This window comes from Cololabis saira, chromosome 8 (assembly GCF_033807715.1).
Source record: "Cololabis saira isolate AMF1-May2022 chromosome 8, fColSai1.1, whole genome shotgun sequence".
NCBI classification, from domain to species: domain Eukaryota; kingdom Metazoa; phylum Chordata; class Actinopteri; order Beloniformes; family Belonidae; genus Cololabis; species Cololabis saira.
In genome coordinates this window covers 26,724,832-26,752,031 of record NC_084594.1, presented here as the reverse complement: position 1 = coordinate 26,752,031, position 27,200 = coordinate 26,724,832, and the positions used below count along the sequence as shown (strand labels likewise).

Sequence of the window (27,200 nt, the reverse complement as noted above, 5' to 3'; positions counted from 1 at the left end):
GATGTGGCATTCATTAACCCATTTGAAGCTCGTAAAATTCCAAGACAGGCTCCTTAGGATAACTGAAGTTTTAAGATGTGGGCCAAACATAACAGAGAAATGACAAATTGCATCGTTTTCTCACACTACTGTAACACACGGGTTGAATGGGTTGACACTGGAGAAATAAATCTTACAAAAATATTATTTTTCCCAAAAAAATGCCTAAATGAATATGTCTAAATGGCTGTTCCGACACTGTGATGCTGCTTGCCGAGTGTGAAAGGTGAAATGTCTTCAAGAACAAAGAAAAATAAGTCAATTTGCCTTGAGTTGGGCCTTCGAGAGTGCATGTAAATTTTACTCTGCATAAATCCGCGTGGACTCTCCCTCTTTTCCGACCGCACGTGAAGGCAGCGCAACATTACTTTACTTTACTCTACTCTTTGCTCCTGCAGCAGCTCATTGAACTACGTGTAACTATCTGTTACAATTATATTGTAATGCTTTGAGCTTTGTCTTATTCCGTATTTTAGGACACAAAGACGTAACGTCGGAACTTGGCGTTGTTTTCTTTGGCTCGTAAATCATCGTAAAGGTAAACTTCCAGGGTAAATCTGGGAGGATGCGGGATAGATGGACAGATGGACGAGACACGGTGCTAGCAGGCTAACTAGCTGCTGAGGTGAGAGCCAAACCTGTGACTTTTGATAACTCTCCACTGTTGTACACGTGCTGCGCTTACTCAATAGTAATGAACCCACTGTGGATTGGAGGTATTGCTAGAGGGGGATTTTTCCAAAGCAAGTCACTAAACTTGGGAAAACTCCTGCAAGCTGAGGCCCTGCAGCTGTTTGCAGCTGCCTGGGAGGCATCATGTTTCTCAGGCTTCACCTTAGGCTCATTGGTCAGCAGAGGTGTAAAAAGTATTCACATTCATTACTCAGGTAGAGGTATAGATACTAGAGTTTAAAAATACTCCTGTAAGTTTTTTACTCAAGTAAAAGTATAAAAGTACTGGTTTCAAAACTACTTAAAGTATAAAAGTAAAAGTAATGTAAGGGGGAAAAAGCCATTAAGGACAAAAGACATTTAAAATGAATGCATCTTAGTATAATGCAATTATATTAAAGAACCATATATGTGTACTATTGAGCATTAACATGTGTTTCAGAGAGCAGCAGATATGATGACTAGTTGCCTATAAGTATTGTAATGGTGCAAAAAGTCAAACATCAGAGGCATGTTATCATTTATCCTAATGTTTATTGGAATGTACATCCAAGTTTAGTTGCAGGAATCTGAGGGAACGGATGTAAGAACAAAACTGGACAAGAACATCTGAAACAACCACAACCAAATTCACTCTATCCGGATGGAACAATTTAACTGGATAGTTTTTTTTTAAAGGCCGAAATGAAATAGAGTAACGAGGCTGTTTTTAAAATGTAAGGAGTAAAAAGTACAGATAATTGCGTGAAAATGTAAGGAGTAAAAGTAAAAAGTCGTCTGAAAAATAATTACTCCAGTGAAGTATAGATAACCAAAATTTCTACTTAAGTAAGGTAATGAAGTATTTGTACTTCGTTGTCAGTTGTGTGAGCTTTTCAAGTTGGTCAATACATGTGCTATTGCTGCAGTGTTTATGTTAAGTGTATCTAAAGTCTGCAGGCATCCAACTTATTAGTGATAACATCAAGACAAACAAAACAAACAAAAGACGCATGCTATCATAACTTGAATTTTCTCCAACCATATTGAGCTTGTTGATTGTGTTCAATTTAATGAAGTTTGTACGAGAGAAGAGAAGTTTGAAGATGATAAAGATAACCTGAACCAAACACCAGACTGAACAGAGAAGTTGAGTACCTGCAACATCCTCAAAACTCAGCTTTTCAAAGAAGACCTGATATAATCACGACGTCCACTGTTATTAACAGTTTATAATACCTCTGCAAGGTTTAAAAAGAGGGACAAAAGGTGTAGTATGATTACATTATACTCTAATGTAATACTATGCTATATATATAATTGTAAACCTATTTGCAAATATTTACTGAAAATGTTTATGCTTGTTGGAACAGTTCTCAAAAAAAGTTAATTTGTATTTTTCCTTTTCAGCCTGTGTAAAAATCGTTTTTTTTTTTTCATTAGTTAGCGTGAGATATCTCTGCATTGATGTATCTGTTGTCTACACATTCCTGAGCACTGACCTGAGGGCAAGCTGCTCAACCCCTGCAACTCGGCCGACCTGCCAGCGAAGCGGTCATTAAGAGCTCACGCTGGGTAGTTCAGCTCTGGTGAACTCCACATAACTCTAGTGCAGATCTTACAGTTTCCACCGTTGTCAGGGATGGTGAGCTAAACTATCAACAACGCACATATAATTCAAAACTATGAATAATTGTGGCTTTATGTTAAAATGAGGAAAATTGGTCTTTCACTCTGTAAAAGTTCTTAACAGATTAATTAAAAAGCGTGAGTAAGCAAGTTGGACAGTAGGTTGATTCAGTAGCGGGTCTGAAGAGTGAGACTATAGATTCACCACTGGATCAACTGGTGACTGCAATTGACCGATTTTCAGCCAATTGGTTCTGACTTATTGTTTATCAGTTGTTGATAATCAGATAATGAATGCATCATATCAAGACAAAGAACAGCTCTGACTGTAGGGGTGGGAATTGATCATTGGTGTCCAATTTTATAGACACCAATGATTGATTGATTCCCTAATAAATTCCAGACAAAGTTTCAATTACAGTAAGAAACAAGTATGATCACCCCAAGCTTCCCCACAGCTGCTTTATTGGTCAAACTCCAAAAGTAATGTTGCGCGGCAGGTCAACAATGTAACATTTCTGTAGGTAACAGGAGTGTCTCCATTTCAGAGACAAACACACAACTTTGTCCGCCGCAGCATCGTTTAATGGCACAAATCTCCTTGTTGATTTGGTGTAAACATTTTAAACCCCCACCTCCATTGATAATGTAACTGATAAGTTTAGAGGCATATGACTCTGATTTGTCATAAAAGTTGGAATTGATTCGCAGGTGGAACTGGTTTTTCATTCCCAACCGTACCGGGAAATTAAATTTTGCGTGATGTATTGAAAAATCTAGAGCTTCACCCTGAGGATGCCAAGGGTAATGGAGCCAACTCATGCTAAAAGACCAAATAAAGCTATCGCACACCCTGCAACCTCTGCTCCCTTTCACTTATTCTTTATGTTACTAATTAGCCCGATTATAAGTCCATGACAGGAAATTAGAATGACTAGAACAGGCGGATCAGACCATCAGAAATCAGAACTGGCCAAGAAAAATTGTGATGAAACCAATGAAGAATTCTTTTAAACCTGCTTTCTCTCTTATTAATTATACTAATAGATGCCCCCTTGTCTTAGAAATGTTTGACGTGTTTGAGAAACATTTCTCACTTGATTTGTTACGAAAGAAAACATTAATCTAAAGTACCAATCACTAGTTTCAAGTCTTGGTCAATATAGCAGGATATTCATGAGGGAGTTTAATGAAGATGAGAGGTGAGAGGGAAGCCAGCAGCTCTAAGTGTTCGGAATTTAAAGATTCCAAATATGAAATTTAAACACTATTATGGAAAAGTATTTTAACATCCGGTGTAATTGGAGAGGGGTATATGTGATCCCTTGTCAGTTGGTGGCTCTACAGTGGCAGCAGAAGTAGTAGTAATAGTAGTAAATATTTATTTCGGTCAATCACAAACAAAAATGAAAAAACAACAAACAAGATAACACAGGTTTTTCCCTGGTCAACATTGTGATTTGACCGAAAAGGTCTGGGCTTGAAGCATAAAGCTTATCTTGCCCACCTTTTAACAGAATAAAATATACAAAAAAACAAATGAAGTATCATAAGTCTACACAGAATAATAATAATAATAATAATAATAATAATAATAATAGTTATAATAATAGTAATAATAATAATAATAACAATAATAATGATGGTGATGATAATAGTAATAGTAATAATGATAATAATAATAGCAATAATATGATAATAATAATAATGATAGCTCTGAAAACAGAAAGTGAAAAGATGCTAAGGAAACCGGCAAAACAAATTTAAGTTGTCATTTTATCTCGTGCATGTGTGCATTCTTCATTGTTTGTTTATTGTGTTTCTATATATGTGTCCATTACCTTTGCTTTGAATAATATTTTGTATGCTTTTATTGAATTTGCTAGTTTAAGGTCATTTTCTAATGAGTTCCACAGTTTTACTCCTAAAACAGAAATACATCTTCCCTTTGCGTTTGTTCTAACTGTTGTTGTGTCAAACATTGCAGTTCCCCTGAGGTCGTGTTTGCCCGCTCTTGGCTTGAACAGTTCCTGCATGCAGCCCGGAAGTAAATTGTTGTAAGCCTTGTATATTATAACAGTGGTGTTCAGATTGACTATGTCTTGGAATTTAAGTGTATTGTTATGAATGAAAAGCGGGTTTGTTGGTGCAAGATACTCAGCCAAGTTTACAATTCTAATTGCTTTTTTTTGTAAAATATAAATGGGATGAATTATTGATTTGTACGTATTCCCCCACACTTCCACACAATAGGTCAGGTATGGGAGTAGTAGGGATCTGTATAGTACTTGTAATGATCTTTTATTTACAATACCTTTCATTTTATATAATATAGCTATTGTTTTAGATAATTTTCTTTTTAAGGTATTAATATATGGCTTCCATATGAGTTTTTCATCAATAGTTATTCCTAAAAATGTAGTAGTGTTTGTTTGTTCTAGTTTTATGTTATTAATAATTAGGTTTATTGGAGCATTTATCATTTTGTTGCCAAAAACAATGAATTTGGTTTTACTGATATTTAATGATAGCTTATTTATTTTAAACCATTTATTCACTATGTTGAGGTCCTTCTGTACTACACGACAAGTCTAGTCGTGCACTTTAAAAAGGACCCAAGAATATTTAAAGAATTTGTTTAGCCAGCTGCTATGTTGCCCACACAAAGCTGCCCTCTGTCCCTCAGGGACTTGTGGTTTATACAAACTACCCATGACGTCCACCAACTGGCTTTTTCGCCACTAAATAGATGTTTGCATTCTAGCTCTGTATTGTGAGAAATCTTCAAATCTAACTTCAAGCATGATTGACTTAACTTAGCAGTTTTATTTGCATGATTTGATGTAATTGAAGCCATTCTCTGTCTGAATAGTCACTTTATTATTCTTTCTAACTAGATGTTGAAATTTGTCAGAGGAAGTCTCATTTTACAGCTTTCTCTTGTTGTTTGTAAAACCTCTGAACTGTAGTTTCCCATGACCAGAAGAGGTTATGATTCCGTTCTATGACTGAACTTCTCTGATATCTGATTTTAGGTTATCAGAGTACTTGTCATCCAGCATGTTTACACCATGTCCTCCTGCTTTTCTTCTTGTATTGTATTAATGTCACAGATGATGGAAAGTTTTATCATTTTTCCCATGTAGCCTTCCCTTTCACCTTCATAAAAGTTTCATTTCAGCTGATAGACTGCATTAGTTACACTGGTAATACAATTTAAAAATAAATCCTGCCACCATGTTGGTTATTAGTCTTCTTTAGTGCTCTATAAAGGACATTTATTTTACTGCATTACAATAGTAATGAAGATGTAAGAAGAAAAACTGAGTAAAAAAACATTTATTTATATTACCCTTTTTTCCCAAGGATTCAAGCCATATTTTAGATTTTTCGCACATCAATAATAATTGTTGTGTGGGTGTAAAATTCTTTCAGCCTCCAAACAGTTGACATGCTGGAACAAACTTGAGAACCACTGGTCTTCATGGCTGGTATCTGTGAAATGTGTCCAGTTGTGCTCACACTATGAAGTCTAAATATAGATGTTACTGATTCAAATTTACAACTTCTGTCACTTAAGCTGCTGCTTCCTCAGTGTCCCAGACACTCAATTATTCACAGACACTGAATGATCAGATTATTGAGTGTCTGGGAATTGCTGGCCCTTTCTTTCAGTGTCCAAGCACCAATGTTCCTGGAAAGCCAAATCGAATATTGAGATTCAGAATGTGAGCGATGCAGCGACAGAGCAGGTGCTGTAGGATTCTTTAAATTATGTGGACTACGCCAGTGTCATATGTTTCCCAGAATGAGCAGTCCACAAAACTACCACTATTGGCATTCTTAAAATAATCTGATAAATGGAGAACATTTTATTGGATGAATTAAACTCAAATCAAAGTTGTGAGTTCATTAAAGGTTATTCATGAATTTTATTAGATAATGGAAAAGATGACAAACATATTTATGTTATATTTGTTAGATTTTTGTTTCACAGTAAGCAAATGTTAACTTATAAAGGCACATTTATTTATGCTTAAAAGTTATATAACCTGACAAATGTTCCCTCAAAACTGAGCATGTAAACAAATTATAAAGTTAAAGCAGCACAAAGGACTTTTTTATGTTAAAATATCACTTTAAAGGTAGAAGCAATTAGGAGAGTCAAATTAATGATGGAAGATAAAATGAGAGCGTGACTGAGCTGCTAAAGCTGCACAACATATAAAAATGTATCGTTATAGCAATGTTAACATGCAGAATACCACTATCGCAAAAACAAAAAGAATATTGCAATAAATTGTGGTCTATTATTTTCCAAAAAACATGCATTTACGTGCATTTAAAAGTCAATTATATTTGGCTCCAACAGAAGTCAAGTTACAACTTGATCTCTCTGCCTTTAGGGCGGGGGGCACTGAGCTAAACAAAACTGACGTTCCTTCGTGCTGCTTTAAAGGAGTCGGCACCTGGTCTTTCCACATATCGATTCTTTCTTAAATTGTATTCAAATCAATTTTTAAAATGTATTACAAAAAAAAAATCAAACATAGAGCTTGCAAACGCAGGGTTGATGCCATCTTCACTTGATGTTGTCCCAAATTTGTGAAACATTCAAAATGTCTAGCACAAACATGAAGAGCAGCAGGGAGAGTTGCAGGAACATTGTTACTGAAGATAAATCTAATCTACTGGTCTCTGGTTGCTTGGTCCGTTGATGTGGGGACACTAAAAAACAATTGTGTTGATTTTAGCACCCAACAAAAGAGCAGTTGACATGGGAGTGAAGTTTAGACATCTTTCACACAACTCGTCGATAATGGCGGCGTCGCGGCAGGCTAAGCAGGTGATTTCAGGTGGTGGGAGATGCAGGGTGGTGGAAAAGAGGTGGGCTTACTTAAATAGCCTCCTGTGGTGATGACATCACAGAAGCAGAATTAAAATCTCCTGGTATTTGCACGCCCTTGTGGGCTATTCTAGTTCAAACAAAGAGGACAAACGAAAAAATTCACCCAATTTCAAACTCCAGATTTCTGGCAAGTTTCCACTCATGTCCAACACCAATATATTTGTTTTAAGAAGGACAAATGCGATTCCTTTAAATAATGAGCAAAACTCAAAATGTTACAATTGATTTGTACATTCATCAAGAATAACTGTGTAGTGTTGCATTTCATATATTTGTGCTTATCCATTTATCCATGTCAATTTATGTAAATGTTATGTAAATTTAAAACGATAAGTGTTTTTCTCTGTAAACTGTGTGATTGCATTCTCAGTTTACATGTCATATAAACTAAAACCAGCATATTTTCTAGCCGTCTGTGCTTACATTTTTTGACAGTTTTTATGAGGATCAGCTAATCAATTCAGTGACTAATAAATATATGAATAAACAAACAGTACCTACATAATCTTATATAATCAATTTGGGGTTAATGTGTTTTATATACCGATACTCAGACTTTATCACATCAATAGTGTTTTTGAAATCAGACCTGTTTACTGATAAGAGCATAAAGTAATCTCTCGGCGTGTTGGTCATTGTTGTTGACACAGTTTCAGTTATATGACACCATGTTAAGTGTCCAGCCCTCTGTGTTCGCAGCCACTCCTCTTCAGCAGGCAGCGCTTTCTTGGTGGGAGAGTGTCTCATTCCTGTCTCGACATCGCACCACTCACATTTGTTCTGCTTCCATTCAAGTCAAGAAGTCTCACGGAAAGATATCAATGCTTGGATTTTGTTGGTTTTTAAAAAGATTCTCATAAAGTAAGTACAAATCTCAAATATTGTTCAGCTATAGGGGCTTTTACTATTGGTTGTGTTCTTCAAATTAATCTTGTGTATTCGAGTTTATTTATGTAGAATATGTACATAATTAGTTTTATAATGCAATTGTTTGATTTGGCTATTATTCTTGCCTGTAAAAATGTATATTTGTGTGTATGTTTGTATAACACAAACATATATACATGCTTTGTGGCAAGATTCAGCATTTAACTCACCTTGAATTAGACGGGAGGAACCTGAAAATCAATGTTCCGAGATGTATTGAAATAAAAGATGTATTGTTTATTCGTGACATGATAATCAAAACTGAGTTGATTGATATCACTCTGACCTGAACTGAACATTAAATTCTTCAGCTTTTTTGTTAACTGAATTAAGTAATTTAAACATTGTGACATTTTGTTAGAAAGCAATTGAATCTGTTAATAATGACTGTTATTCACAAATGAAAACAGTTTAATTATTAGTGTGGTAATTCAAATATATTATTTGATTTTAACCATCATCAGTTGATCACCAGACGTTCATGCTGCTAGTAAAAAGAAAACAACACGCTGGCTATTGTATTGACCTATTGACCAGCATCCAATCCATTTTCCATTTCTGCTTTTAAGTTTATTATAGTATTATTGCTCTTGAAAGAAATTGTAAACTGTTTTAAGATATCTATCAAACACAACTTGTGGGACATCGTAACCCACGCCATTTGCCATTGTTCTTTTTTCTTCTTCTTCATTTTATTGGAATGTCATGAGCAGTTTTCCTCAGTTCTGCAAACACAGCAGCCACTTCAATCTGTAATTTGAAGGTGTGAAGAGTCCACGGTCATATGTGCTTTGAGGAGGATCTGTGTCATGTTCATATCATGTTCTGGGTAATAAAAGGGAGTCATTTTATTATTCTCTCCTTGTTCTCCAGTGTCACACTGCGCCTGGATCAACAGTGCAGTAATTCATGGCTTCACCATGTAATTGTTCCTGCAGTGAATGGCTGCAGCGATGCTTTATGGTGTTAGCTGAAATGACCCCCCCCCCCCCCGTGTGCTGAAATTCACTCACCACATTCCTGTAGTCACCTGGTTAATAATCAAACCAGCAGTCTTAATGTGACACCAGGTGGATATATAACTTACATAACAAGGTAGTTATCAGAAGAAATGAGTTATTGGTCACCCTGACATCATAGGCTAACAAACAAGCAGTCAGAGGAAACACCCCAGACGTAACTACATGTATGTGTACTCACGCTATTGTAGACTATGACTACACCTGTCTGTGAGGTCAAAGAGGAACGTCACACCTGAATCACTGAGGCAACAGGTCAAAGGACTTAAGAGCTGTAAGAAAAAGGCATGTTAATGCTGTTTACGTTCAGATTTGGTTTTGGCTACTTCTTACTTTTCTTTAGAACTTGATATTTCATTGCTTGTTATTATTATTAATATTATTTTTTTTTTCTTGTTTAATTTTTTGCAAAATCTTAACAGCCAATTATGCAGTTCTTGTTTAGATGTCATATTTCACTAAATATGAGTGGTCTTCATCATATTGTCCACTTAATGAAAACAAAATCAAGCTTAAAAAAAAGTTTGAAAAATGAGTGGTTCCTGATCTTAAAATTCTTCTTGACAGGACATGATTGGGCATCCTACTTTCCTTTGCCTCCCCTGAAAACGCAACAGAAAGTCAAACTACTGGCATGGAAGGGACTGGAGAGATCAGTGACACTGACAGTGGCATTATCCTTCATTCAGGTAAAATACCTTCTTGTGTATCATTCACAGTTTGTTTGAAATCTGCGTTAGGAGTCTTAACTGTCTTAACTTGTTAAATGAAGGGCTCATACGTAATATTTCGGTAAACAAAGTCTTTCCATGTAATGTACACTAACAAATAACATCTCAGAACAGTAAACAATTGTTTATGAAAACGTTGCTTTACTATTCAGGCACAAAATAAGTACCAAACATGTAATTGAAGCTTGATTCACACATTTAATTTATAATGCAAAGCTTCAATCTCTTTTACTCAGTACAGTTTTGCGAGATCCCCAAAAAGTCGTAACGCTGGGCATACTGCGTATTCTAACAAAGCTCAAAACAGACTAATTTATGGCACCAACAGCTTTAAAAGATCCATCAAGATTTTAAATTGAAAATATTTCTAATAGGTCAAGTTTTTTTCTATTCTTTTCTTTTTTTATTGCTATATTTATGTTTATGACTATTTCTGACTTTTGAGTTTTCCAAGACCAAATTCATAGTTCATAGTGTTTTAACTTTCAATTTAATGGAAAATTCTACTATATGTTCATAATTAAATTTTTTAATGTAAATGATTGTTCTATTTTCTCTCATACTGCCGGTGGTTACAGAGCCCATCTAAGAGTGAATTTGTCCAAATAAAATCCAGCTAAATGGGAATTGAAGTATACCTCCCCTTTTCCTCAAGTTTCCTTCTTGATAGAACGGTTGAAGAACTGGGTGGGACTTTCTGGCACAGCACAGCCTGGTTAGAGTCCTATCTAACAGACAGGGACTATTTTGTGTTTTTGGGTAACTACAAATCAGAGCTAACAAAAATAACATGTGGATTCCTCAAGGTTAATTTCTGGGGCTTCTGTAGTTAAACATATGCTCTCACTTGCTTAAATTCTGAAGAATAAAAACATGTTACAGTGTTTCCCCTAGAATTTTTTTCAGGCCCGGTGGTACCCACCGAAAAAATCTTAAACAGACGAGGCGCGTGGGACGGCATATTGGACATGTAGCAATATAAAAAAGTTTTACTTTTTTTTTAATTAAAAATCATTGTAGGCCTATATTGCTGAATGATATCACTTCAATGAAATAATAAGATTTAATCTAACCTTTAACCAAAGTGTCATGGGCCAGAAAGGTCTGACCCCATATGAGCATTGATCTTTTCTATATATTTCAGAGGGATCTCTATGAAAACCCTCTGGGATGGTCCTCTTTTAACGGCTGCTTATGCTGACGGCATATGTGACAAAACATCCCTATTCACGATTGAGATTATATCAGTTATAAATAATTTAAACTAGGGATGTCCCGATCAGGTTTTTTTGCCCCCGAGTCCGAGTCCGAGTCCTTTGATTTTGAGGACTTGCCGATACCGAGTCCCGATCCGATACTTTTATAAAACAATAAAAAATGAAGAAGAGAAAAGAAAATTATGCAGGATGACCCTTTTATTATATTTTAACATGTGTACTGTAAACTGAGCACATAGGAGGTAGGCAGCTTGAACATTCTTAAGTCAGTATAAAAAAAATTTCTTTTCTTTTTCTTTTTTTTTTTTAGCATAGGGCTGCTTCAGCTTCAAAACAAACAGGCGTGCTCTGCGCGCATGCGGTGTGTGGCTGCCGCTCCGAGCCCACTACTCCACGTGTGCGTTGATTTATGGTCCCGCGTCACACCAACGCAGGGTGTGGTCGCGGATAGCGACGCGGAACCATAATGTCGGCGCCGCAGCTCCGCTTCAGTCCTGGGGCCTCATCTATAAAGCTTGCTTGCGCAGAAAAAGCGCCTGAAAGTTGCGGAAGCCACCATCTACGCAAAGCCTCGGATCTAACAAGAAAAAACTAACCGATGGCTGCCGCTCCAAGGGTCCAGGGTCTGGCGTAGGGTGCGCGTCGCCGCGGACCCTACGCTGTAGACTCTGCGTCAGTGCGACGCGGAACCATAAATCAACGCACACGTGGATGTCGGCGCCAGTGAGTATTTTCACCGGACATTTTGACCGGAGAGATTATAAAATACCGGACTTCGGCATATTTTACCGGACAAAGTCCGGCAATTACCGGACAACGGAAACCCTGATATATATATATCCGATTCCTGATCGGCTCATAACGTCCGAGTCCGGATCGAGTCTGCAATCACGTGATCGGCCCCGATTTCCGATCACGTGATCGGATCGGGACAACTCTAATTTAAACATTGTAGAAGATTTTTTTTCCCTACGCCGTTGGTGTACCGCAGAACCATAAATCAGCCTAGACGCTCATACATGGCTGGCGCTAGGACCCCGCGGACGCATGGTGCGTGTTTTCCTTCATCATTCCCTGCAGCGTCTCATGCAAACACAAACACACGGACCTGCAGAAACATTTCTTTATATCATGTTGCCTGTCGCCCGCGATATTTTTTCTTTTTTTTTTTGGCTAGCTACAAACTCCATACATCCCATAATATATATTAATATGCCTGCGCTCTCAGCAGCGTTACTAGGCAACGAAGCAGGTTGACTCCCGTTGCAGAACAGCGCTGCGCAGAGGCTCCTAACGTAAATGATCATTGATTTTTTTTTTTTTTAGGCCTGGCGGGGGGTCTCGTTGGCCTGGCGGCCCCGCCAGGCCTATATAATGGTAGGGGAAACACTGTGTTACTATAGCTACGCAGATGAAACAAAAATCTATATAATCATCTCACCAGGAGACTATAATCCAATTCAAGCAACTGATTAAATGCATTGATCAAATTAAACAGTGAATGTGCTAGAATTGTCTTCAGTTAAATGAAGACAAAACAGAAATAATAGTATTTCGAGCCAAGGAAGAAAGATTAAAAGTCAGTAAATCTAAAAACCAATAGCCAACCCAGAAATCTGGGTGTGGTTCTGGACTCAGACCTGAATTTTAACAGTCACATTAAGACTTATGAGTAATGAAGTCGGTCTATTGTCACCCAAAGAACATCCAGTATTAAAGGACTGATGTCTCAGCAGGACTTGGAAAACTTGTCCAGGCTTTTATCTTCTGTAGACCCAAAGTTAGAACCAAACAAAGTGAGCCAGCGTTCGGCTTTTATGCTCCTCACCTGTGGAACAACCTCCCTGAATGCATCAGGCCTACTGAAACTGTCAGTTGCTTTAAGTTAAGGTTGGCAACCTTTTTATTTACTGCTCCCTTTCAATAATCCACCATATTGCACTACAACCTTTATTTCTTGCATCTCATTTGTTTTATTCTTTTTAACTTATGTCTGTCTGTCTTTAATTTCAGCTTTTAAACTCTTTCCCTTTTTAATGCTTTAAAGGGGACCTATTATGGCATTTAAGGTATATTTTAAACAGGCCTTGAATGTCTTAAAAACAATCAAAAGCTTGTTTTTTCTACATAAATCAGAAATTCAGCCTCTGGGCCATGTCTCTATTTTTACCGCTTCTAACCTCCTTCTCTATGAGGGATTCTAAGGGGAGGGGAGGCTATGATAATGAGGCTCTGTGCTGATTGGCTGCCTGAATGACGTGTAGCAGGGGAGGCACAAAGCCTCTCCGGCAGAAGAGCAGCGGCTGCGTACACAAAGCGTGTCCCATGCGAGCGAGTTTCTGCGAAAAAAATCAATTCCATTGCTTTATTTTCTATTGGACTGTCCTAACTGGCCGCGAGTTTAACGGTTTCAGTGTGGACAGAGAGCGTCCGATGTCACGCAGCTCGACGCGATAGTCGGACGCTCGCATGCAGTTATGACACGGTGTAAACAGATCTTAAAGCCTGAATTACGGTTCTGCGTTAAATCGATGCGTACGCTACGCCGTAGGCTCTGCGTTGGTGTAACGCGGAACCATAAATCAGCCTTTAGTTACCTGAAGGGGTTAACGGGTCACCTCATCTTCACACTAATTAACAGGAAGATTTAATTGAATTCTAAACAGGTACACCAGTTATTTACTCCGATTCCTCATCATTTCATTTCTTATGTTACAAGACAAATTAATCATGTTAACTATAAAGAAATCACAACACTGAATGTTCACAAATGACAACTTTATTGTTAAATAAAATAAAATAACATAAGTTGTATATAAATAACATTTATGCACTATTGCTGGCTCCTGGAAGGACCGCACCTGTCGTGACGTCACGACAGGCGCAGATTCTGAACGGCTCGTAGAAGTCACATGACACTGGAAGGATCCTCCGGGCGGGGTGAACAGACACTGCAGAATTTGGCTGCTTTTTCCTTCTCTGAATTGGCAGGGTGAGGGGAGACCACTTTATATATGTCAAAACAAGAAAAAACTTGTTTTTCATAATAGGTCCCCTTTAAAAAAAATATTTTTCTGTAACACACTTTGAGTTGTCTTGTACATGAAATGTGCTATAAAAATAAACTTGCCTAGCCTTGCCTTAACCTTTTACTCTAAACATCTCATAATTTCAAAGAGCTCCAAAGAACTGGACATTTTCTTCCCATGAACTTTCAGCTTTTAATCAAATGCAACATTTTACTTTTTCAAATGGAAACAATTACACTGAGTAGGATAAACAGAAATGCAAAAAAAAGTACCGTACCTGATTTGGGAATTCCCAGATTATCTTTGTTATGGCTTCTCTCCCCCCTGCTAAAACCACTGAAAAGCTTCCATTATACACCTATTAGTGTGCAGATGTGGGTATTTTTAAACTCAAGTGCCAGTACGATTATATAATTTCTCACAGCTAGTAGCAGTGTGTTTAACAGTCTACTAAGGGCTCTGCACTTTATTACAAGGTTATGTTCAGGAACTACTGCCTCCTCCAAGGGGACAAGCCTGTGAGCTACAACAACATGAATAGATTACATGACACTGTATACTAGGAGCCACGATACACTGCTGGTAATTATGACTATTCAAGATAGGCTGTTGTGTTATTTCTGCCTGGACCCCTAGACTTTAGCCGCTGTCTCGCAGACATTTAACATTTTCAGCTTGCTTCTCTTTTTATCCATTTTATAAGTTATTATTATAAGTTTCAAAACTTCCATGTGAGATGCTGTGGCCAGTAGATAATGATAATAATAATAATAATAATAATAAGCTTTATTTGTATAGCACCTTTCCAAACACAGTTACAAGTAGGGGTGGGTATTGGGAAGGACCTCACGATACGATACGCATCACGATACTTGAGCCACGATACGATACGATACACATTGCGATATCCCGATTATGCGATATCCCGATTATTATATTCTACATAGTTCACCGAAAAATTTTAAAATGCATTACACATCTTAAAATCCAAGTTGTATATATGTACATCAGATGATAGTGATGGATCTTAAAATCCGAGTTGCACGTTCATCAGATTATAGTGACAATTCATGGGACAAACTGAGTCAAAACAATGTTTTATTATAACTATACAAGCTAAAGTTACAATATATTTGTATATGTTTTTCATATTATTACTAATTTCATATGAAATTAACATTAAATTTAGTATGAGGTTGCTTTAATTATGTGGCAAATGATAATAAACACAAGAAAGATGGGTACTAAAACCAAGGACAGGCACAGTGATCAGTCAGTATAGATATAAATCCATAAATAAATAAACCTCTGTCCATTATTTTTCATTTTTTAAGGACAGGCAATTGTGTTATATAAAAAATAAATTATAAAATGAAATAAAACGTGAAATAAAACCTGAGCTCAGTGCAGGGCCCTCCCAAGGTTGGTAGAGAGTGGCAATGCCCAGGACTGTACCTTAGGTAGGAGCACTGGGTGATATAATGGGAAAAAAATCGGGGATAAAAAATATAAAAAAAAAAAAAAATATCGATATTCAAATTTTGAATATCGATATTGAATCGGCTGGAAAAGTATCGCGATATATTGCCATATCCATATTTTTGCCCACCCCTAGTTACAAGGTGCTTTTACAAAGCAGAATTAAAAGGCAGAATCCAATAAAATGAAAAAAATATAAAAACATAAGAACATAGAAATACAATAAAGCATTAGAAAATAATAACATTGGATATTATACAGTACATTATTAGATGTTGAGTAAAAGCATATTTAAAAAAGTGTGTTTTTAAAAGAGATTTAAAAATGGACAGAGATGTGGCTCGCCTGATCTCCTCCGGCAGGTCATTCCAGAGCGACGGGGCCCTAGTAGATGTATATGTTTTATGAACCCCCTTTCTCACACACATTCATTTCAGTCAAAGACATCATTGTGACGTCTACACCTCAGCTCGTTTGGTAACATTTGTGCTTCACAAGATATTCAGCAAATATGAGGCATTTCAGAGAATGATAAAATTATTACATTGTTTCAAAGGGTTCTTGATAGCAGAGATCTTGGGCATGTTGTTGAGAACAGGCACGAAAATGAATCTTATCTACTGTGACTAGATCAGTTGTTGTGTCCTGCACACCATGAAGGACATCGTACATGATCCACATGGGAGAATACTGCACTGATTGAGCAGTGCAGTATTCTCCCATCTCAGTGCAGCAGTACCAGAGATTTATATCTTTTATTGTGTATATCCTTCTTTCCTGTCAAAAACTTGGGCCTACATTACCCACAGTGTAATTTCTGCTGACACTTTAATCTGAGATTTCTTATGATAGTAGCTGCTAATGCCTGGAAGCCCCACACAGATGAAAAGTGAGCCGCACAAGTCTGCCAAATAGATTTTTTTTTCCTAACTTCCCATTCTCAGATTTTATTCATTGTCACACATTTTGTCTTCATGTCAATCAAATGGCATTACTTAAGGTATCACATACTCCGTTCCGGGGAGAAAATGCTTTATTCATAGTGCAAGCAGAGTTTGATTTGGAAAACAGACTTTTTATTAAGGAAGAGAATTTTGCAATATCACAGAATTAAATCACTCAATTCATTAGTCAGAATTGTCAAAAGTAGTAAAAAAGTTTTTTTTTCATCCATTAACCATTAAGCTGACATTTATTCACTATATTCTAATATTTTGGTACCCAGTTGCAGATAGAAAGATCTATAATCATTTTCTATTTGGACCACAAAAAAAGAAATAAATAAATTCCTCAGTTTAAGTCCAGTTCATGTAAATATGTTGAACTTTGTATTTTATAAGTCGGCTCTTACTTTTACATTTGAAATACTTAATTGAAGGCAAAACTTGCTTGATATTAACCAGTTTCATGTGGTAACATTACCATATTAACAGGAAGCTGTAGTCATTTAGTTTGTCTAGGCTCAGTCTTGTCTACTAGATGTCCTGGCTTTCTGACATTCCTCACGCCTTAATTGAGCCACGTGGTGCCTCCTCGATACAATGAAAAAGTGTCAGTCTAAAGAGAAAAGGAGGATTGTGACTGAAAAGGGGGGACATTCTTTTGCCTATTGTGGTGCTGCCACATTTCCTTCCTGTCACACCTCAGATGTTTGCCAGTACCTGCAGGGATTCTTCTAGTAATCTCTGAAGGTATGTGGTAAATTTTGTCTAAAGCCACTCACACTCGTTCGAAACTAATCTCGATGTGATCAGTCGCCATGGCTGCAGACAGTGTCAGTCAAACATTCTAACATGTAACATGCGTATCGTTACAAAGACGCTGAAACTGATTTGGCAGATTTGGTGTCCCTTACAAAAACCACAGTAACGACAAAAGGCACATTCTTCTTATGAATACATCAACTGTTTTAAATCTTCCAGTCAAGGCTGGTGTGTTGGGAACAGTGGCCAACACAGTAAAAGCAAAGAATAGTTTATAATTGAATAGTTGCTTATGGTAAACATGGTCTGAACATTTCAGATTGATTCCATGTAATTAGAAAACCTAGTAAGAAATAGAGGGGCAGTACCTTTTTAAATTAGTGTTTCTAATAAGCAAAAATAATTTTACTGGAAGTAGTAATTGTACATGTTTATATGCACTTGTTTGACTGTCATGGCATGAAATCACTGGTAAGCTTCCTTTAAATGGTCCTTTTCTCAACATAATTGATTGGTTGTAGTTTCACAATAAAACTGAGAATTTCTTAGTAAACACATTGCATGCATGTCCTTGTGCATTGTGCACAAAAATGCTGTTTGCACTCTGACTTGTCATTGTAATGTAATGCAGATCAACGGGCCTAAAAAATGACCGGAGTTTTAACAACAGCTCTATTACATAATGTCAACATGAACTTTTTAACCTTTACAAAGGCAGGCTTTGTTGCTGGCTCCTGTTTTCAGATGAATGAAGCTCATAAAACTCTATTTACCAACGTAGAATAAACCAAAACTACAATTGCTTTTAACAATTTCTTTCCCAAAACATTTTTCTTTTGGTTTTGGCTTTTGTTCTGATTGATTAACTAAATTCTCCCATCTCATGAGCTTCATTGATGACTGCAACAAAAAGAACTGATAGACAGTCACAATTCAGTCATAAAAGTCTCTTTTTGTCTTTTTTTTGCATGAAGCAGGCTCTGACAGCCCGACCACGCATACAAAGGATGTGACCACGCACACACGAGCTATGAAACTCAAACACCAAGCGCTACAAGACCGCCTTGAGATATGCATCCTGGAGCTAAAGAAGCTCTGCATCCGAGAAGCGGTAAGTACTGTAAAGATGTTACAGCACAAATAAGTCATGTGATCTTGATTATCTATGTTCTGTTACGTTTTATAAAAGTTTTGGTTCACATGGGAAAAGTAAGTAAGCAAGAGGCTGTAGTTTATGATTCACCAACTTCTTAGAGCGACTTCAATTGGTCAGACAGTTTTGTGCAGTTTTGATGACACATTTTGACGCCACTATTACACATGCACGACAGTCCTGAAATTTTCCACTGATGAAGGAGGAGCTGTCCCTGAGAATGCAAGTGTCTGCAACATTACTGTGAAATTCATAGAAGAAGGGATGGAAAACATATATATATATTCAGATATGTTGGTTTTTGAAACTAGTCCACAAACTGTGGCAACAGTTAGGTTTCTTTGAAAACAAATTATAGCTTTTGAAGCGGTGTCCTGGTTGGTCTACCACCTTAAACCATTTAGCCTGAGTTTAAATCCAGTGGGAGTTCTGCCATCTTTCATCCCTTTAATTTTCACTCACTGCCTCTTTCATTTTGTATCTGCATTGTAAAGGATCCAACAAAGGTTTCTAAGCTGTCATGTAAAGTAATTACTAAACTGGACACAGACTCAGATTAAGGTGTGTTACTAGTGTGCGTAGGTGCTCCAGGGTAAAATCCCAAGACGGATCATTCTTTCCTGGTGACAGCTGGGCTGGGTACTCCTGTTAGGACATGCTTAGGTGAACTAATGCGAGTCATGATACTTGTTCCTTCTTTTAGTCACAAAAGAATAAGTAATATTGTTGGCCACACTTAACATTTTGATCTTTTTGTGTTGGTGTGAAGGTGGCTGGCTCTGAATCGCTTGAAGCAAAAGTGTCCGTTTTCTATGTACTGAAACTGCTAACAGGGTTTATCACACTCTTAGTTTAATTTGGACATAGACTGTCAGAAAGTGAAATGCAAAGAATGTGTTGTGAAAGGGAATATCTCCTAACACTAAATTGTGCAACCAATTCCCTGAACCTTTATGTCTGAACATGTAGGAGATCAGAATAAGATACTTGTACATTGTTTCATAACTGCCGTGGAGGTTGTTGGGAAAACTCTTATCAAAAGAATCATGAAGAAACTGGTAAAAGAACTCCCAGCTACGATTAAAAGTACAAGCAGAGACATTTCTGAAACCTTATTCTTCTTGCTAAGATAGTTATGGATACATATTTATTTTCCTTCACTTTTTTTCTGCCGTAAGGTTTCTGGGTAGTAAAAACCAAACATGATACAGAAACCAAACCTGCACCCCCACAAGATCTGGGACAATAAAGTTACCTTTGCAGCCCTGTAGGTAGTGCTATAATAAGATTTACTGTTGGTTTATATTTTTCAAAATGCTAGGGCTAGAACAAAAAATCTTTTTCCCCTGATTCATTTTAAGCTCCAGAATAAATCCCACCCATTCCAGACAGATTTCACAACTAAATCTTTCCCACTAGTTTCCTTAATCTATAAGTAACAATAACATTAACTGCTCTGAGGCCATTCAATCAATCATTGTGAAATTTAGGATTCTTCCTCTACTGAACATGCTGATTTTATTTTTATTTTTTCACAGCCTATTTCAAAGTTGCATGTCAGTCATACGTGTGCGTCTGTCCCAAAGATACTGTGACTTATTGACCATCAGAAGAACACTTTTTTTAAGTGCACCACTTTTTGTGATTTACATCTATAGGGGGCCCGATAAATTACATATGTCAATACTCATGAACCAATTGAGATAAAAATCTGAAATTCAATATAGGTATACAAGGCTATGTCTGATGGTTGACTTTTTTAAATGTCTGAGGGTGTTGGATACTAGTGAACTGTGGTCCTTGTGTGGCTGGCCCGGGTTCAGCTCCCAACCTGTGGCCCTTTGCTGTGCCTTTTTCCCCTCTCTCTGCCCCATTACCTGTTGAATTGTTTTCAAACAGGGACTACAAGAGCCACAACATCTAAAAGAAAAAACTGGGAAATCATATTTCATAGGGCAATATATACAAATGTGAAAGGATGGTATTGATTATACTTTATTGCCTCATTTGTAAGGCCATGTGAAAAAGAAAAAACTGTTACCACTTGGCCAGTGATTTTTCAAAGTGCTGAGCCTATGACAATTAAAGCCCTGGGGCCTCATTTATAAAGCTTGCTTGCGCACAAAACAGGGCTTGAAAGATGCGCACGGCACCTCCTACACAAAGGTTGGGATTTAAAAAAAAAAAAAACTAACCAAAAAATGTGTGTATCTTTACACCAACCCTGACCCTCGCGCACGAACATTTTGAAGATATGGGGAACTGGCGACGCAGATGGTGAGGTGGTGAAATGAAGCCAGATTCATGTCATACTTTTAATGTCATCACATATCAGTGCCAGGCCACTCTACGGAGGCCCTAAAGGGACTCAGATTTTTTTAATATATATAATGAGTTTTACACGCGCGTAAAGCCTAAATTATGGTTCCGCGTTAAAACGACGCAGAGCCTACACCGTAGGCTCTGCGTTGGTGTAACGTGGAACCATAAATCAGCCTTAAAGGTTTCACGCGTGCACGTAAAACTCATTATATATATTTTAAAAAATCTGTGTCCCTTTAGGGGCTCCGTACCTCTTGGCCTCCACCTTCAAATCACACCACTTCTTTTTTCTGATCTGTCCGAGGCACTCGCGGCGTTTAGCGCAGCAACGACGTGCTGCCATTTACTCACTTTATTTTATACTATTTATATACTATTTATACTTTTACTGTGACCACCAAATGATGTGGTTTTCCTGGCCTCCACCTCATCCACAACATCTCGATCTCAGTCTCCGTGAAATTCAGTGGCACGGTGGCTCGACACATCTAATTCATCCTGACGCACAGCAGAAACAGACTGCAGGAAGCCGCTGCGCATGCTCAGCAGGCTCATTTATATGCAAATACAATCATCATCTATCTTGTCATCAGAAATAAAAATCATAATCAAAAGTAGCTGTATGGCGTGCTGAATTTTGTTTATTTGTCATATAGGAGTTGACAGGCCGGCTACCAGAAGATTACCCTCTACTACCAGGAGAGAAGCCGCCGCAGATTCACAGACGTATTGGAGCTGCATTTAAACTGGACGAACTAAACATTCCTGGGGGATCAGAGGTACAACAGGCAAAGAGGAACCATAAGATAGAATAATGTGCTTTTTATGTGTTATGTAAACCTAATATTAACCTTGTTTTAGGAATCATATTGTTGTCTCTAACTGTCACTGTGCCGTGACCTTTGCAGGACTCAGAACTGACTTCTGTAGATGCTGAATTAGCTCTTAAAATGAAGATTTATGAAGCTGCACGCAAGCTCTGTGAAGAGGATCACTCGAGCAAGGCTGTGAGGAAGAGCCGTTTACAGCAGTGCAAAAGAGAGGAAAAGAAACTTAAGCAGCTGCAAGAGACAGCGTTTCAGCTGCAACTGGAGCGTGGTCGATCATCACCACTCCCTGCTTTTAATATTACACAACAAGGTAATAAACTTCTCTTTCATAATTCTGAGTGATTTTCCCTTTTTAATCTATCATTCCTTTAAAGACTTGCTTTTTTCCCTTTTTTTCAGATCTTGGCACATCTGATGACAGTTCTCTATCAGATTCTGTGATGCCGGATGAAGGTACAACATAACTTATCATATTATCTGTTGCCTTTTTTTTTTTCTTTTTTTTTTTCAGTAAGCATAAGCACAGCATTTTCTGATATAAAATTGAGATAATATTTCCCACATCACCAAGTAAACATGTAAACATCTAAACAGACTACATCAAGTATTTTATTCTACTTTTTATCATGCCAAACATAATTTTCATTTGTTTGTTTTTCCAGAAGTTACAAGTCAGTCCTCACAGCCTTTCTCAGGACCCCCTTGTCCACTGGAGGCAGTTTCTCCCCGTCCTCCCCCCAAGTCCACGCATTCCTCCGTAGAAGGCTCCCGCATGTCTCGCTCTTTGGCTCCACAGTCCCCTCTGCTGAACCTGCGTCAATCTCCCTGTCTTAGCCTTGACTCTACGTTGAGTTTAAACTCGAGCCCTGTGCATGACCCTCCCCCCATCCAGCACTCCCCGTGGACTGAGTCCAGTCTTGACCAGCCTTATGAGAAGGGCAAGAAGTCACGCTCCTCTAGCAAAATGAGGTAACACATGCCATCCATCATGACTCTTCTGGTTCTTCAGATTTTTTAGTACTGAAAGCACAAACTGTGTTTTTTGTGCCTATGTGAGGGAACAATGGTGATTGGCTCATTTAGAAGAATAGATGTAACCTGTTATAATGTTGACTGTTGAGGAAATATAACTGCACTTGTAAGCGATGTTCTGTCAGTTCTCTCTCTGAATGCCACTCTTCTTAGTGACTATGTTGATAACTCAATTATTGATATATTAGGTCACAATATATGTTCTTCGTGTGAAACATTTCAACAGACCTTTAAACTATTTTATAATAATGCTAGCCACCATTGAGACTCATTTGCATTAAACAGAATACTTCTAGCCTCTTGTTAATTCTCAGCTGGTTGGCTGCTTCTGTCACCTGTCTCTTGCATTCCCAATTCCACATCCAAAATGCTTGAAGAGCTTCAGGACTTGCCGAGCAGCTGTTACCCTATAAGGAACTGCACATGTTAAGTTATGTCCCGCTGTCTTGCCGACTGCAACTTAAATGAAGATGAGCATTAACGTCATGAAATACCTTGCCGTTTTTTCCTCTTTCACATCGCATGACAACAATTTTATTGCAGATCACTGTCTCCTGTACAGTGCTATTAAAAATGTCCCCCTCGGCATGAGCAGTCAGATTCGCCTTGATTTATTGTCAGTCAAATTTCCTGCCACCTCTTCTGCCAAATCCCACTTTCGTGAAAGATTGCTCTGATGGATTTAGTTTGTTCTTATGTGTCAGTGATACGTTGCACTGAAAAATCTATGCTACTGCACCGGATGTTCACAACACACTAAACTGTTTGCACGCTTTATAGGATTAATGTATATGATACAGCTCCCCTTAGTTTCTGGATGAGCCTTGCATTCAGATGGACCACATTAGCACTATATTAGTACTTTCCGTCTTCTGTCTGAGAGGAGTATGAATTACGTTGTAGATGCCAGGCTTGTTCAAGCAACACTGCCATCTGCTTTTGCAGAAATGCTACCACATTCAGTAGACCAAGCTGAAAATAACCTGTAAATCTTGAGTGAAGAAGGACAAAGGGGTATAATTAAGGGTCTTGTTGTCCTTTGGTATCCCAACTCGAAAAAATGGTTTATGGTAACCATGTGAAATGTTTATAATGTTAATAAACAAATACTATTTTGTGTTTTCAGCAGCCCAGCTAAATCTGATGTGTTGCCACCCTTGGACACTTGCCTCCCACCGTCTCCGCTGCCACACCAATTTTCACGTTTGAAACTGGGCCGCACCCAAACAAACAGTACACCCTCTACACCAGAGATGCGTGTGCACAGACAACTGTCGCTCAGGTAACTACGCCTTACACGTGTAACAACAAACAAAGCAACTGCAACAACAAAACAACTCGTATAGTTTTCCTTTTAGTTATGTGAGAAAATGTTTGGACATATTTTGAAGTTGTGCTGTTTTTTTTTTTTGTAAAGTAGCCTTATTTATTTATTCACTATATTTTTTATGATTTCCACAGGCTGTCAAATCCTGAATCTTACTACCATAAGGACCGCGGTCGCACCAGAGGTCCAAGGAGGCGACTGACGGCGTGTGGAATAACATTCCCAGAGACTCCTTCTCCTACACTGAGTTATGGAAACCATGCCAGCTCTGAGGATGGAAACTCAGAAAATTCCTTTTCCTCTCACGGTAGCTCTCCATGTCAGGATTTTCCCTCTGACTTACCCAAAGAGTATCAGCCTGCATCACCACTCTCTAGCCAAGCCGGCAGCTATGGAGTGCAAGGCTTCCCGTCCCCTGGTTTTCAACGTAATGAAAGGTACCACTTCAGCCCTGGTTGTCAAAGAAATTATTACAATGAAGATATGGTGTACCCTCCCGAGATGGATATGGCTCGAAGCTGTTTCCCACGGCAACCTCATTGTTCACCGAAAAGATATGAATATTGGTGTAAGGACAGTGTTGTACCACACCAGAGAGCACAGAGGCCTTTGCCTCCTGATTTCAGACTTGCATCGCCTGCACAGTTGCACCATCCACACTACCGCTTCGGTGGTCTGCCGCAGCAAGCGGTGAAGGAGCAACTGAAGTCGTGGCACCGGCGAAGTCAGTTAAGAGCACCAAGGTCTCGCTCTCTGGACAGACAGGGAGCGATCAGACTAAAAAACGCTTGTCCTCTGGAGTTACCCCGCTACGAGAGTCAGAAGTACAATGACCAAGTAAGCTCACAAAACCACTTATGACTCATTTTTGCTATATATTATGCTATTTTGATACCATAGAGACAGAGTAATTCCATTTACTTGCTTTAACAATACAAGCAGTTTTCTTGACTAAAATACATTTTTGTTAACTGTGAAATAGATGATTATTATTACTAATACTGAGTATCAAGATAGTATTAATATAGTACAGACAAGACATTTACATGGATTGTGATAATAATTTTGAAATTATGTAATTAACTTATCTAGCTACTAAAATTGCCAGAACAGTTCAGATAGTCCCTTCCTATGTTTTTTAATGAACTTTTCTTTATCTGGACCTAAAAAAATTGTTTTCCCTTCCTCTATGTTGTTATCTTACAGGTTCTTCAAAGAGTACCTCTTCAGAGAGCTGCAGATGACAGTCAAGGGTGCTGGGTCATAGACGATGGCTCTCACTATATAAGCCAAGTGTGAAGAGAAGAAACTTGAATATCAGAGACTGATGTTTTTCAAATAAACCAAAGGGAACTGGTTTAAAATAAGATTGCGTCTACGATTAAGGATTGCTTTTTTTGTTAAAGTTGTTTTCATCATCCTTTTTACCTTTCTGGCTGCATATAAGCATACAAAATGCAACATAACGAAAGATTGTATGAAGCCTCCAGCTCTTGTATAGATTTGGAGGGCAACTGTAAGGTATCTTTTGTTCCGTTCCACATCTGTGTTCATGTTTACTAAAGGTTACAAACTAAGCACTGAAAGAATGCTTGTGAAATAATAAATAGTAAAAGGGAGACCTTTTCTTTACTACTGTGTGCCACAGTAATTCTGACATCATAAACTCTCAGCTCACCTGTATGATCTTTTTCTCAAAAAGCAGACATTTATTTGGTTATCATGACTTATTGTATAATACAACATGACATATTATGTCATGTTGGTTTGTGTTTTGTCTGTATTTCAAGCAGTCAAAAACAAAACGTATTATTTGGCAGCATGACGGTAACAGAAATTCCCTAACACAAAATTGTTTAATATACTATAGACAATGAAAATATGGATGTTTCATAAATTATTTTGCTCATATAAAGCAGCTAAAATAATCTCAGATAAACTGTAATCATAAGGAAAAACTGCCCTCTTTACTTTTGATGCTTAATTCACCAGCTTTTATACTGTCAGTTAACTTGAATTACTAACACATTAATCAGCAAGTCGAAACAAGGTACTAACTCACTCACATGACATACGGTGTAGCAATTTAAGTTAGTGTTTGATCCTGGCAGCTATTGAGACTAGTTTTAACTTTATCTTTGTGTACCTGTGGGCACCCTTGGGGTCCCTTTTTTCCTTGTTTGTAATAATAAATATTTTAACCTGAAGTTAACAGCATATCACTAGGCACCAGCCTATAATTCATTATCAGACCTTTAACTGCATCTACAAACTGACTTGTCTCTCTCAAAGATCTTGTTATATGTTAAATTATTCCAATTGGCGCAACTGGACACATGGTAAGTCAGACTTGAAATGAAAGGTATGGCTCCTAGTTTGCAGGAATAATCCATTGTCTTGTATATATATATATATATAAAAAACAGGCCACGTTATTGTTATCCCGTGTCTTTTTTTCTCTCTCTTTTTTAAAAGTATTTTCCTATTTATCATTTTCAGTGGTTAATATTGGGTCTAACATTTATCTGTTTGGTGGAAAAAAAGTCAAAAACGTTTTCCTGTGGAAGTCAATAAATAATATTCTTTGACTGTACCTTGAGTTTCATTTATTTGCGTCATGCTCTTTTATTCCAATGGGTTGTTTAGGTCCCATGTTTACAAAAAACTGCACAAGTCTAAATGTATTATTAGGGGATACATCTGTTATGAAAAACTAGTAATTAAAGCTTTCTCCTAACAGTTTTTTTTTCATTACATGCTCGATTGACCGTGACTCTTTTCTTTTCTGAATTGTGACTTTCAAGCTTGATTTCTCAAAACAAATGTTAGTTTTTAAAACTACCGTAGTTAATTAAAAGCATATGATGTATCAGACACTATCATGCTGCAAATGTATTCCAAATAGAAACTATAATGTGTGTTGTATGATATCATTTAATTATTCTTGCATTATCTAGCTGTCTATATGTTTTGTGCACAAAACGTGAGCATATTAATATTTACAATATACAGGACTGTTTCAGAAAATTAGAATATTGTGATAAAGTTCTTTATTTTCTGTAATGCAATTAAAAAATGTCATACATTCTGGATTCATTACAAATCAAATGAAATATCGCAAGCCTTTTATTATTCTAATGTTGCTGATTATGGTTTACAGTTTAAGATTAAGATTCCCAGAATATTCGAATTTTTTGAGATAG

The 27,200-nt window shown here is 37.5% G+C and overlaps 1 protein-coding gene across 3 annotated transcripts; it reads left to right on the top strand.

The window, feature by feature from the left end:
• The first annotated feature begins 442 nt into the window (after positions 1-442).
• Positions 443-26,409, top strand: inavab (innate immunity activator b). Of its 3 annotated transcripts, none has more exons than XM_061727475.1 (11): positions 443-664; positions 7,928-8,089; positions 9,742-9,863; positions 18,311-18,444; positions 21,465-21,587; positions 21,717-21,948; positions 22,038-22,091; positions 22,301-22,607; positions 23,797-23,952; positions 24,132-24,834; positions 25,204-26,409. In XM_061727475.1, exons 3-11 carry the CDS (start codon positions 9,809-9,811, stop codon positions 25,294-25,296), a joined length of 1,857 nt encoding a protein of 618 aa, XP_061583459.1. In that variant the 5' UTR covers positions 443-664; positions 7,928-8,089; positions 9,742-9,808; the 3' UTR covers positions 25,297-26,409. The 3 variants fall into 3 exon arrangements, with proteins under 3 accessions (XP_061583459.1, XP_061583460.1, XP_061583458.1); XM_061727476.1 differs by having other exon boundaries at positions 18,308-18,444; positions 23,800-23,952; XM_061727474.1 differs by having other exon boundaries at positions 18,308-18,444.
• The last annotated feature ends 791 nt before the right edge of the window (positions 26,410-27,200 follow it).

What these genes read in the sequence shown, in the direction of transcription:
- inavab (XM_061727474.1), top strand. Translation starts at nt 9,809, where the DNA reads ATGGAAGGGACTGGAGAGATCAGTGACACTGACAGTGGCATTATCCTT. An exon ending in TTTTAATATTACACAACAAG is followed by an intron (nt 21,949 to 22,037) that starts GTAATAAACTTC and finishes CCTTTTTTTCAG; the next exon opens with ATCTTGGCACATCTGATGAC. An exon ending in GTCAGAAGTACAATGACCAA is followed by an intron (nt 24,835 to 25,203) that starts GTAAGCTCACAA and finishes GTTATCTTACAG; the next exon opens with GTTCTTCAAAGAGTACCTCT.